At 35.3% G+C, this 13,663-nt stretch overlaps 2 protein-coding genes across 2 annotated transcripts; one reads left to right on the forward strand and one right to left on the reverse strand.

The window, feature by feature from the left end:
* Positions 1-2,997: 2,997 nt before the first annotated feature.
* Positions 2,998-7,380, forward strand: LOC104111047 (putative receptor-like protein kinase At3g47110). Its single transcript, XM_009620646.4, has 3 exons — positions 2,998-5,820; positions 6,341-6,755; positions 7,084-7,380. Exons 1-3 carry the CDS (start codon positions 3,114-3,116, stop codon positions 7,160-7,162), a joined length of 3,201 nt encoding a protein of 1,066 aa, XP_009618941.1. The 5' UTR covers positions 2,998-3,113; the 3' UTR covers positions 7,163-7,380.
* Positions 7,381-7,801: 421 nt separating this feature from the next.
* Positions 7,802-11,709, reverse strand: LOC104111046 (probable LRR receptor-like serine/threonine-protein kinase At3g47570). The gene is made up of 2 exons (XM_009620645.4): positions 8,898-11,709; positions 7,802-8,509 (listed from the first exon to the last, which is right to left on the reverse strand). The coding sequence occupies exons 1-2, from the start codon at positions 11,620-11,622 to the stop codon at positions 8,061-8,063; spliced, it is 3,174 nt and encodes a 1,057-aa protein (XP_009618940.1). The 5' UTR covers positions 11,623-11,709; the 3' UTR covers positions 7,802-8,060.
* Between the last annotated feature and the right edge of the window lie 1,954 nt (positions 11,710-13,663).

A 13,663-nucleotide genomic window follows, 5' to 3' on the forward strand; every position in this document is an offset into this window, starting at 1 on the left:
CTAACCAGCCCTCGACCGTAAATAAACATTCAATGTGTTTGACCTTTTTCGAACCAACACCTATTGGCCCTCGGCCATAATCAAACCTAGGTTTTGTTTCAACCTCGTTAAACCTACTTGAACAAACTTATTATGACTAAGGCAACCAAGCAACAAAATAAAAAAGCATACAAACTCGAACAGAAGAAAAAGAGTCAGGTACGAGTAACAGAAGGCTGGGATTAGATTGATATGGGCAGGAATTGTGAACTTTGCCCTAAGCTTAGCGAGATCAACCTCTTTCATCGCTGATTCTGAGACCTCAGGGTCATCCTCAGGCGTCTTCAAAAAGTCAGACCTAACTTTTTCACTGCGAGGAATTATTTCCTCTATTGTAGGAAAATTCTTGTCTTCAATGGCAACAGAAACACTATCGTCATGAGGAGGCAAACGCACCGCCAAAGGGATAGGGTCAGTTGCCATGCCGGAACCAGAGGGTACGTTAACCATATTTTTGAAAAAAGATGTTTGAAGTACAGAAGGGTTGGAAGCAATTGGAATCACCAGAATTAGGGGATTGAATATGCAATAACAAAGTAAAAAGAAGACACGGATTCAATATGAAGAATACAAAAGAAGACACAAGGATTCGATATTAAAAATATGCAAAACACAAACATCAGGCCATCATTACCCAGCGCAGGTATCGAAACGACAAAGGCACGGGAAACGACGCAAAGCATCGGAAAAATACGCCATAATGACACATGATGTCATGACGTCATTCTGAAATGATGCGACCCCAAAGGTTGCGACTCACGAAAGGTCATGTTGTCACCTCGTCTGAAACGCCACTACTTGACTTGTTCGCCCAATTTTGCCAACCACAATAAACATCGTCTGCTCAACAAGGCCGTCTGGGGTTGACCTTAATAAGCGGAGGGATTAATTGTATAGGCCAAAATCTGCCCTAAGGATACTTAGCGTAATACGACATTAAGGAAAGAGTCAGTCGAGGTCGACTAGGAAACAACAAGATTCATGGCCGAGATGTCAACCATGACTGAGGCCGAGCATTGTGTAAAGAACAATAATGATTAGTTTTCGAAATAGGATATTAGAGAAAATATTCTAGTAAATATTCTATGTATTTGTACTATTAGGCTTTGCTAGGGATATGTGTCAAAGATATAAGGAAAAAAGAAAAGGAAGAGGGGCAGGTAATATTCATTTGATAAGAACATTTTTCAGAAGAAGATTCGCTCTCTCTTGTAAAAATATAAAGATTACTCTTTTATCAAGATTCTTGCTCATATTATTCACACCTTTCCACCAGATCCGATGATTGTTCAAGCAAATCTCGGATCTATATGTCATTCATCATTGTCAGGAGAAACATTCGTCCAACCCATTTATTATTGGGTGAATCATTCTTCCTATTTACTTAAATATCATTTATTGTTATTTATTGCTAGCTACACCTCCATTATTACTCACACTTTAAGAATATTTTGTACTAATTGTTTATCAACCCTTTATGGGATCTGTCCCCATCTCCCACACGTTTTCAAGATTTGCATCTAGAGTTATTATCTTCAACTAGATTTAACCCATTATTACTTAAATTTAATAGTTTAACCGAAAGTTATACTTTTTGGTGAAACAGTTGTAATTCTCATCTTATCAATGTATTTCTAGCATATATTTGTGTATATCCACAATAACTTATGTGTTATATATTGAGACACACAAAGAAAAAAAAATTAAATCTTTGATATACAAAGAAGGACAAAATAGGAAAATAAACTTGTGATATACATTTTGGTATACACAATATTTGATATATTATACACTTGGATATACAAAAAATATAATTATTTTTATTGTGATATACATTGATATAGAGACAACAATAAATTTTAAATAACTATATTTATAATTTTATATTTTAGATATACAAAGAAGGAAAATAAAACTTTAATATATATTTTGATATACAAAGAAGGAAAATAAAGTTGTGATATACATTTTGATATATATATTATTATTGTGATATATATTTATTGGCTACGTGATGCTAATATCTATAAGTATGGTTTTATTCTGCTAATTATGTGGGTATGATGTCACACCATGCCAAAATTCCTTAATTAAAGCTTGGTAATAGTTGGCGGGTTGAACTATGACTCAAATTGTAGCCTATCTTGACCCAGTCCAAGTAACTTTTTGGCAGGTCAATGATCCGCCAATTTTTTGACTTAGTCCATTTTGACCCGCCCAAAATTAGCTCAACCCGCCAATTTGACACTCCTACTAGCATACCTCTAATAGGCTTGACCTTTCTAGAGGCCTTTAACTTCAAAGTTGCTTGCTTTTCAGGTCAAATAGGGGTACACTATTATGGAAATAAGTTCATGTCTAGAGGAGAAAGCAGAATACTAGGAAAAGAAAAAATGCAACTTCTCTTGTCTCTACAATCTCAAAAATGGTGCAATGTGTTCTCTTTTTATGCCATTTAATAGAATACTTTGACCAATAACTTGAGAGGACAGAGTTTAACAGAGTTTAGAATGGTCAGAAATTGTTGCACTCAAATTAGGAAAAAAGGACCAATTTCATTGACTTGCTGTTTGGTCAAATGTATGTAAACTTCCAATGCATCATGGCTTGCTGTTTGGTCAAATGTATGTAAACTTCCAATGCATCATGGCTCATCAAGAATTCATATTAATACTGATGTAGAAAGGATTAGAATGGGAGCCTTGGCATACCGGATAAAGTTGTTGCCATGTGACTAGGAGATCACAGGTTTGAGCTTTGGAAACATTCTCTTGCAGGAATGCATGGTAAAACTACGTGCAATAGATCCTTGTGGAACGGCCCTTTCTGTACCCGGCGCATCGCAAAAGCTTAGTGCACCGTGCTACCCTACCTTTCTCTGTTCTTAGTCCAAGAATGAAAAAGAAAAGATATTTATAATTAATGCTAAGTAAATAACTAAGGAAAGGGGATAAAAAGAAAAGAAAAGGAACTTTCACATGACTATTCCCTCCAAAAAAGCACAGAATAAAAACAAGCTAGCTACCTCATTCTTGAGTGCATTGTCTGTATAACTGGTTTTTCTGCTAGAAACTATGGTGTCTTCTCTCCAATTCAAGATTCCAATGCCATTCTGTTCTTATGTTTTCTATCTAACTCTCTTACCATGCATGTTCACCTTTGCCTTTAAATTACACAGTGGTAATGAAACTGATTTTCAAGCCTTACTTGCCATTAAAGCAGAGATAACTAAAGACCCTTATGGTATTTTCACCACATGGAATGATTCAGTCCATTTCTGTAGCTGGACAGGTATCACTTGTGGCCATCTTCACAAAAGAGTCACTAATCTGAACTTGACATCACTTGACTTAGTAGGTACATTGTCACCTTACATAGGAAATCTTACTTTTCTCACTGGTCTTAATCTTGAGCTCAACAATTTCCATGGAAAAATCCCACCACAAGTTGGAGGTTTGTTCAGGCTTCAACATCTTAATTTGACTAATAACTCATTTTCTGGAGAGATACCGATGAATCTTTCTCGTTGTTCGAATCTTGTTATACTTCGTTTTGGTTGGAACCAATTGTTTGGAAACATTCCATTTCAGCTTGGTTCATTGCAAAAGCTTGAAAGATTCCAAGTTCATTACAACAACCTCAGTGGATCAATCCCAGAAACCTTTGGTAATCTTTCCTCAATCAAATCCCTTTCTTTAGCAGCTAACAATTTAGATGGAACTATTCCTAGTTCTCTTGGCCAATTGAAGACTTTGAATTTTCTTGGTTTAGGTATAAACAAGTTATCTGGTGTGGTGCCTGCTTCTATTTTCAATCTCTCATCTCTTGAAATATTCACAGTTCCATATAATCAGTTATATGGAACTTTGCCACCAGACTTGGGTTTTAGTCTTCCCAATTTAAAAGTTCTGAATATTGGTCATAATTGGTTTACTGGTCGCCTTCCTAAATCATTATCTAATGCTTCAAATCTTGTTGAATTTGATGCAAATGGTAGCAATTTCAGTGGCAAAGTGTCGATTGATTTTTGGGGATTATCGAATCTTTGGTGGCTGATTCTTGCATCAAATTCCATTGGAAATGGAGAAGGTGATGACTTGAGTTTTTTCGATTCTTTGAGTGGATGCAGAAACTTGAAAGTACTGGATTTGAGTGGTTGCAAATTTGGAGGTGTGCTACCTGATTCTATTGCAAATTTATCGACAAATCTTCTGTCACTAAGATTGGGAGGTAATCAACTTTTTGGAAGTATTCATTCAGGAATAGGAAATCTTGTTAACTTGACTGAATTGCAATTGCAAAAGAATAATTTTTCTGGTAGCATTCCTGAAGTTGTTGGCGATCTTCGTATGCTGCAGTTAGTTAATTTATCTGAAAACAAGTTTTCGGGAAGTATTCCATCTTCTATATCTAACATGACTAGATTATATTCACTTCATCTTGAAAAGAATGAGTTAACTGGTAACATTCCCCTTAGTTTTGGCAACTTTCAATACTTGCAAGATTTAGACCTTTCTCAGAATCATCTAAGTGGTAACATACCAAATGGAGTTATGAGTTTGTCGTCCTTAACAGTTTCTCTTAATCTTTCTGACAATCAATTGTCTGGTCCTTTGCCAATGGAAATTGGAGCGCTAAACAATCTTGGGAAATTAGATGTTTCTAATAACATGTTGTCGGGGAAAATTCCAAGTAGCATAGGTAAGTGTGTAACTTTAGAGAGCCTTATTTTAGCTGGCAACTTTTTTGAAGGTACAATTCCTTCATCTCTTAGTTCTTTGAGAGGTCTTGAGAAGTTGGATCTTTCTCGCAACAATTTCTCCGGCCAAATTCCAAGATTTCTGCAGCAGATTTCTCTAAAAAACTTGAATTTGTCTTTCAACCAGTTCGAGGGTCAGTTGCCAACCGAAGGGGTTTTCAGTAATGCAACTGCAATCTCCATATCTGGGAATAAGAACCTTTGCGGAGGTATACCAGAATTGAAGTTGCCAACATGTCCAAACACTGAACCTAAGGGAAGAGATAAATCCAGCAGCATTAAGTTAATGATCCCTCTACTTTCTGGACTTCTAGCACTGGTCTTGATAATGTCTTTAGTCATAATCTTTCGGTTAAGAAAGGCAAGGAAAGAGTCGTCTTTAATATCTTCACCTACAAGGGGGTTTCCTTTGAGAGTTACTTATGAGAGCTTATTTAGAGCAACAAATGGATTCTCTTCTGCTAATTTGATTGGGAATGGTAGCTTTAGTTCTGTTTACAAAGGGGTACTTGATCCAGGTGAAAGATTGGTTGCGGTGAAAGTGATTAACATTGACCAACAAGGGGCTTTTAAGAGCTTCATGTCTGAGTGTGAGGCCCTGAGACACATTAGGCATCGAAATCTTGTAAAGATTTATTCTGCCTGTTCAACTTTTGATTTTGAAGGTAATCCGTTTAAAGCTTTGGTGTATGAGTACATGCCCAATGGGAGCTTGGAGAGTTGGCTGCATCCTACTCCAGAAGCCGATGCCTCAAATAATGAGGTGAGGATCCTAGGTCTAGTCGAAAGACTAAACATTGCTATTGATGTTGCTTGTGCACTGGAATATCTTCATCACCATTGCCACAAGCCAATCGTGCACTGTGATCTGAAACCGGACAACATCCTTCTCGACAATGACATGACTGCACATGTAGCTGATTTTGGATTGGCAAAGTTCTTCTCAGAAGCCATGAGCAAATATCATCCTAATCAGAGTAGTTCAATTGGAATGAGGGGGACAATTGGATATGCTGCACCAGGTAACATTGTTTAACCAATTAGATAGGTTCCTGCTGATTCCATTACACACGGTTTCAAGATTCTTCACAGTTGATATAGATCTTTATAATGATTCTTGTGAAATATATTTTTTATTATGATTCCTGTTAAACGGTGTATCAAAGTAGTATATATACTTGACATTCTCCAAAAAGAAAAAATTCATTCTCAAAGTAGTATATATACTTGATCTTCTTGAGATATGAGAGAGAGTTTTAAGATTGACTTTTACAAATTTTAAGTGCTTCTGCAAAGGTGCTTCATTTTTTCCTTTCCCTTTTTCTTGGATCTTTTTTCATTTTTGGCCCATCTGCCAAATTAATTATGTGCGCTAACCCAAAGATACAAAAGATATACACTGATTTCGTACACAATATATAAATTTTTGTACACTATATGTATATTTATACTTAATATACAAACATATACTTTCGCCGGCTATTTTTTTTAGGGCTGCCCGAAAATGTAATTATTCTTTTTTCTCTTTTCTTATGTGAGCAGAGTACAGCATGGGAGGTAAGGCTTCTCCATTTGGTGATGTTTACAGCTACGGGATCCTCTTGCTAGAGATGTTTACTGGAAAGAGACCTACCGACAACATGTTCAAAGATGGACTGACTCTTCATAATTTTGCTAAGATGGCGTTACCTGAAATAAATGATCAAATAGTTGACCCTAAGCTTCTACCTAGGAGAAGCAGTAGAGAAGGACAAGACGAAGAGGTAGGCATTATCGATCCAGATGATTCTAGCGTGAAACAAGCACGGGAATGCTTGATCTCAATAATAAAGATTGGAGTTGAATGTTCAGTTGAATCTCCAAGAGAAAGGATGGATATTGGGGATGTTGTCAAGGAACTGCAACTAATTAGAGACATTCTCCTCGCTTCTCATGCAATTCAAAGCTCAACCAGCGGGTAAATTTGTTCTACTAACTTTGTTTTCAACTGTGATTTGTCAAAACTGAGAGTTGATTGTTTTCTAAAGAAAGTATCAAGATGCTCAAAAACAACATTTAGAAGTTAAATCTTGCCTAATATAGTCTCCTTTCAAACTAAGTTGAGTAATGTCTACTGGTTTAGCATATCCATAAAAGCACACTCTAAAGTCTGCTAAGCATGAGTCATTTAGCTTATTTGAGAAATTCTTAGGACAACCTCATTGATGGATTTCTGTTGTATTTCTCTTATTCTGAAATTTATCCCTTTTTTCTTCTTGTTGATCGTAGTCTTTCCTTGGTTTCAGGAGCTTGAGATTTGAAGGCTCTTCCAGTCGTTCTGTTACTAGTAACTGGCAAAATTTTACATCATTTCGTCTACCTTGATATTTCTGGTGAAGAACTCGAGGCCAGGTGATTAGCGGAGCTGTTTTGCTTGCTCTCATATGAGCTATTACCTTTGCAGATTGAACATTTTGTTGTAAATCTTATGGAAAATGTACTTGATCATTCTTCAAAATGTCCAATAAAATGAATCTAGACACTTTCAGAAAATATGAATTTGGACACTTCCTTTTGAGATATCATATCCACTATTTTTCTAACACATTTTACTCGTCAGTTCAAATCATTTATTTCTCATGGAGAGTGTGGCATTGCAAACTTCCCTTGGATGACATTTCTGATAAGACTTGGATATACAATGGCCTCAAGGTCTTATTTGGCCTAATGCTAGTTAGTTTAGCCGAGGTTAAACAAATGGAATTGGTAATGCATGATGCCTAAGGAAGGTAGATTAGAAAAAGAAGTAAATGTATTCTCACTCATTGAACTGAATCGAAGATTCAATTACAGATCTCACTGACTTCCTAATGCGGTTTCTGCATTCTAGTACAGCCACGTGATGTTAGCTCGAGATGATCTATGATGATGGCTTGAGTTTTCCATTTCATATCGGTCACCTTTTTATCCAGCATTTAACTTTGCTGAAAATATAACCTATTTTGAATAACATAAAGACTTGGCTAGGAGAAACTAAAGTATTGCAATTTCAATTCTTCTTTGTTGCAATGTATATACAACTGACTTTACGAGTATTATGGAGTTGAAAACCTCTTGGGGCATTCTGTGCCATATTATAGGTTTCACAAACTTTAACATACTGTTTTAGGGGTGTGCTGTATAAAATTGTTCCCTGGAGTTATTACATGTAGTTCTGTGCATACTAGCCTCCATCAATACAATTCTGAAGATAATACCTTGATTAGCTTACTTACCATCTGATCTATTTAGTACTGTTATTTCTCCTCTTAGACTGTAGATATAAATTCTTGATTGTATGAATCTTGTCCAAAGCTATTCTTATTGGCATCCGATCTCTTGGCGATGAGCTAGAACATAAAAGTCCAATTTGCAAGATTGAAACCAAGCATCCTTCTATCATAGTGCTGGCATTTAGCTGGGATATGTGCTCATCATCTTGAAGTACTGCCTTTTCTTCCAAATCACTCGCATTGTCCTCATTTTTGCTGTTTTCTTCATATGCTAAACGCAATGCTGGATCAGCAATCTCCATAACATCTCCAGGCAAAGTGGTTTTGACATATTGGTGAATATTCAGGCCATCTTTGAATATTACATCGGTCGGCCTTCTACCAGTGAACAACTCTAGCAACATGATGCCATAGCTATAAACATCTCCAAGAGTGGACAAGTTTACACCTGATCCATATTCTGCAAGATAATGACATGTTGGGACATTGAGAGTTTTTACTTTTTTATTTTTTCATTAAATACTGTGAGCATCGGAAAGACATATATAAGGTTGAGGTACACAAGCATTTCATTTTACATGTTAGGACACCTGATAAGGGACAGGGGTGGATGCAACATGAAGGTACCAGGTTCATCTGAACCCAGTATTTTCGACACGGGGTATGAAATTGTGTAAAAATCTACTAAAATTATAATAAATAGTAGATATGTACCCATAACTTTAAAAATATAACGTGTATAGGTTCAACGTTAAGAATCTAAAAGGTTGAATCCATAGAACTTAAATCCTGGATCCGCCTCTGAATTAAGGGAAATAGCCATTATGCAAAATGGATTAGTGACATACCTGGTGGGATATAACCTATAGAACCCTTTAGTGCAATAGAAGTCTGTTTATTCCACGATTCATTTGACTTGAGGAGGAATTTTGCCAATCCAAAATCACCAACATGGGCAGTCATCTCTTCATCAAGTAGAATGTTGCTCGGTTTTAAATCACAGTGAACAATTGGTACTTGGCAATTGTTGTGGAGATAATCAAGTGCTGAAGCAACATCTATTGCTATGTTTAGCCTTTGGATAATGTTGAGGTATTGCTCATCACTTTTTGAGTGCAGCCAATTATCTAGGCTTCCATTCGCCATGAATTCAAATACTATGCATTTGAAGTCATTACCTTTGTAATCGATGCTTGAACAAGCAGCTACGATCTTAAGGAGATTACGATGCCTTATACTTTTCAGAGCTCTACATTCATCCAAAAAGCTTTTCAAAGCACCTCTTTGTTGTAGGTTCAATACTTTCACTGCCATAACTTTATCAAAAACTTGAAACTGTCCTTTGTATACAGAACCAAAACTTCCAGTACCAACCAGATTATCCTCGGAAAATCCATTGGTTGTCTTAAATATATCTTGGTAAGTTATTTTTGCTACCAAAAATGGATCATTGGCTAAAGTTGGTTCGTCATCATCAAAATGTTCAGATTGCCTTTCTTTTGAGAACTGTGCACTTAGATCTCCCTTTTTCGAGTTCCTAATTATTATATAGCAAGCAGCAAAAGAACACAAAAGTAGAAATAAAATTATAACTGAAATAATAATCGCTACTTTTGTCCTTGAATGAATGTGTTTCTTTGATGCTGGATCTTTTTGTCTAGGGCATGCAGGAAAATTGTAGTTTGGAGGACCTCCACATACTTTATGATTCCCTGAAATTGAAACTGCACTTTCATTCGCAAAGATCCCTTCGTTTGGTACTTTGCCTTCAAGTTCATTGAATGAAAGATCAAGCTTCCTAAGATATGGAAGTTTCCCAAGAAACTCTGGTATTCCTCCTGAGATGTTGTTGTGTGACAAATCAATTTCTTCTAAACCTCTTAATCCTTTCAAGGATTCAGGAATTCTTCCTCGAAACAGGTTATTATTCGCGATGAAGCGGTCTAAACTGACACAGCTGCTGAGTGTGCTTGGAATTTCACCTGATAATTTGTTATGTGAAATATCCATTTCCTTGAGATTTATCAACTTTCCCATTTCAGCTGGCAAGGAACCGGTCAAAGAATTGTTCGCTAAGGCCAAAGAAATTGAAAGTGAAAGAAGACCTGCAAGCTCCTTTGGTATGGAACCAACAAGATTATTTCCAGTAAGGTTTAGTACTGATAAACTGGTACACTGTCCGAGCTCCGGAGGTATGTTCCCTTCTAGTTCATTATCCTCAATGTGTAAGGTTGTTAGAAATGTCAAGTTACCAAAAGAAGACGGAATCATTCCTGAAAACTTGTTTCCATTCAACTCCAGTCCTTGTAGGCGTCGAAGCTTACCTAAAGACTCAGGAACACTGCCTCTGAAGTTGTTATTATCAAGCGATAAACGTGTCAAATTGACAAGGTTTCCTAGTTCAGCAGGAACAGAACCAACTATCCTATTATAACCAAGACCAAATATTTCAAGTCTCGTGGAAAGGTTACCGATGGTTTTAAGCAGTTCTCCGCCCAAGAAATTGTCCTCAAAGCTTAAAACTTCAAGACTTGTACAGTTAACTAAGAAATCAAGAAACCTCAAATCCTCATTCCTGTTGCTCCCAAGACTATTGATCTCAAAGTTGATCCTGTACAACCACTGCAATTGTCCTAAACTTGTAGGAACATTTCCAGTGAGCTTATTTTGAGACAATTCAATAACACTAAGTTTTGAAGCATTTGACAATGAAACGGGAATCGATCCTGTGAAGTTGTTCACAGCAGCAGCAAACACCTCAAGATTTGGAAGAGTTAGGCCTATATCTGATGGAAGCTCTCCATACAGCAAGTTTTGAGTAACAGAGAAATAGTAAACAGAGGAGATATTGAGAACAGATTGAGGAATTGTACCATTCAACTGATTTCCATAAACTTGGAAGATTTGCAAGTTTGACAAACGGCCAATATCTTGAGGTATTGGTCCTTGAAGATTGTTAATGGCAAGGGAAAGACCACGAAGCGACGAAAAGTTTCCAATCCAAGATGGGATTCTTCCAGTAAGATTGTTGCTTCCAAATCCTAAATAATTCAACTTTGAAAGTGAATTGAGTTGATCAGGTATTTTACCAACAAGCCTATTATATTCTAGAGCAAGTGATCTAAGTTGTTTACAGTAAGTCAGATTAGAAGGAATGGTTCCAGAGAAAGAATTCCAAGTGAGATTGAGATGTTGCAGCTGAAGGAGGTTGCCAATTTCCATTGGGATTTCACCGTAGAAGCTATTATTTCTAAGATTTATCGATGTGAGGAACGTGAGATTCCCAATAGAAGACGGTATAGAGCCAACGAGTTTTTGTGATCTCAAGTCAAGAATCATGACTCTTTCAATGGAGGGGTTGCATGTTATGCCTGTCCAATTGCAGTAATGGAGAGAATTATTCCAAGAAGCCATTACTTGGAATGGATCATTTGTTATTCTAACTTTGAAGTCTAACAAAACTTGTTGATCAGCTTTAAAATCCAAGCCTGAGACAGCCATAGACATAACAAGAATTGAGCAATGGAAGTATGATAGTACTAACCATTTGGAATTCAGATAAGACTCTTCCATTTTTGTTAGGACTACACAATAAGATTATTTTTTGTTCTTGCTTCAACTTAAAAAGTTGTATACCAATAAATGCAAAGCTGGTGATGATATTTTCTCTTTGTTTGAATTCTTGTTGGTCCACAATAAGTGATCATTTTATCTTTGGCACACCCATTAAGAAAATACGAACTCCTAGAAAAAAAAGATATATTCACTAAATTAACCTTAATTAATTATTACCTTGACATATTGGAATATGTAAATAAGGGTAAATTTTAAAAAATTAAAATTAATTCATTCTTGATTAGGTAAATGAACACTTATTTTGAATCAAAATAAAAAGTATAATGGTCCCCGGACGGAGTACCATTAAAAATGATATTTTCTTGTTCAGTGAGGAGTTGCTTTGTATACTGCATTCTTGAATGTAATAATGAAAAGAAATAAATATCTCTAGGATATTACCTATTTGACGACTTACTAATTGAAACATCATGCACAAAAAATCGATCTTTAATTCTCAAATGAATGAGCATTTTTTATTTAAACTTCCAAAATTTTAAAATATAATATAAATTTCTTTTAAATTGGCACAAATAAACATTTGAAATGATATCCCTAAAAAGATTAAAATTGAATTTCATGCGTTTATTTTTCTAGTTTTTTTCAGAGGAATTTTACAACCAAACGATCATATTTTCTCGATTTTTTAAAAGCTGAAAAACATTTCCTCTAATAGGGTTGAGATGAAAGAGAAATTTCACCACCCCCTTTCAAGAAATATTATCCGTTTGATATGATATTTTGCAATAGGCATTTATTGGCAAGTGTGCATATTAGTAATTTTCCGATTTGGTGGGTTTGCATTTATTGGCATACAAAATTTGCAGATGCCTATTGGTCCTAAGTGGACATAATCTCAGAGGATATTAATTTCTTTTGAAATCTGGAGAGCACTGCACAAAAATGAGAATTCTACTTATGATTCTGTCTTAGCATTTGGTTTGCACAAAAATGGCCATATTGCAAAAATCAGTTTATTTTGAAAAGTTTTTTTTTAAAAAAATATAGCAGCTTGTGTTTGACTAATTAATTTAAAAATTACTTCTGAGCAACAATTCGTGTTTGGTCAAACTTTTAAAAACTGCTTCTAAGTGTATTTTTTTTCAAAAGTATTTTTAAAAAAAATGTTCTTGGAGAGAAACTTTTTTATTCTGCTTTTCCAAAACTGCTTCTGCTTCTCCTCAAAAACGCTTTTTTTCCTTCCAAAAGCTTGGCCAATCACTTCAACTTTGGAAAAAAAAAAACTTTTTTTTTGGATTGGAGAAGCTCGGTGAAACAAGCTATAAATTAGAGAAATATATATTTTTAGTTGTTCCCAAAAATAATAGCCAATAAAATATATATTTTTCTATATAATATACATATATAAAAAATATATAATATTTTATATACTTTTTGACAAAAAAATACAATTAGTTTCAACCGACCAATTTTGTATTTTGCTCCACAAATTAAAGAAAGTCATAGGTGGTTACACATCCTTTTCAAAGGATTAGATATGTCGTTTATCAACATTAAATGCATGACTAAGGATGTATTTAAGTCCATGTCTTTGTTAAAGGAAAATAATACGACTAACTATATTGGTATAACAGCATACAAACACATTTTCCTTTACTTTTCTTTTCCATGTTATTTGGCATTGTTGAATAATTAGTATGATAATTCAAAAGTTTTAGCCTACTCCTATTAGTTAAAAAAAATTCTTCTTAAAGCATAGATGCACCTTCCTACTCAATTAATGTACATTCCATTTGAACAAAAAAAAATCATTTTGTTTAAACAGACTGGCGGATACAAATAAAAGTATAGCATTTGCAACTATGAACATCTTTGTTATTTGCAGATTTTCATTAATTTTGACACAATCAGAAAAACTGGTGAGGAGTTGCTAAGAGCAAATCTTTACGATATAAATATCAACCTTTTCTTTCCCGAAATCAATACAAGGAATTCCATGGACCTATTTATTACCTACTCTTATGAGACATATAACAAA

The sequence above is a fragment of the Nicotiana tomentosiformis genome, chromosome 5 (genome assembly GCF_000390325.3).
Source record: "Nicotiana tomentosiformis chromosome 5, ASM39032v3, whole genome shotgun sequence".
Lineage (NCBI taxonomy): Eukaryota > Viridiplantae > Streptophyta > Magnoliopsida > Solanales > Solanaceae > Nicotiana > Nicotiana tomentosiformis.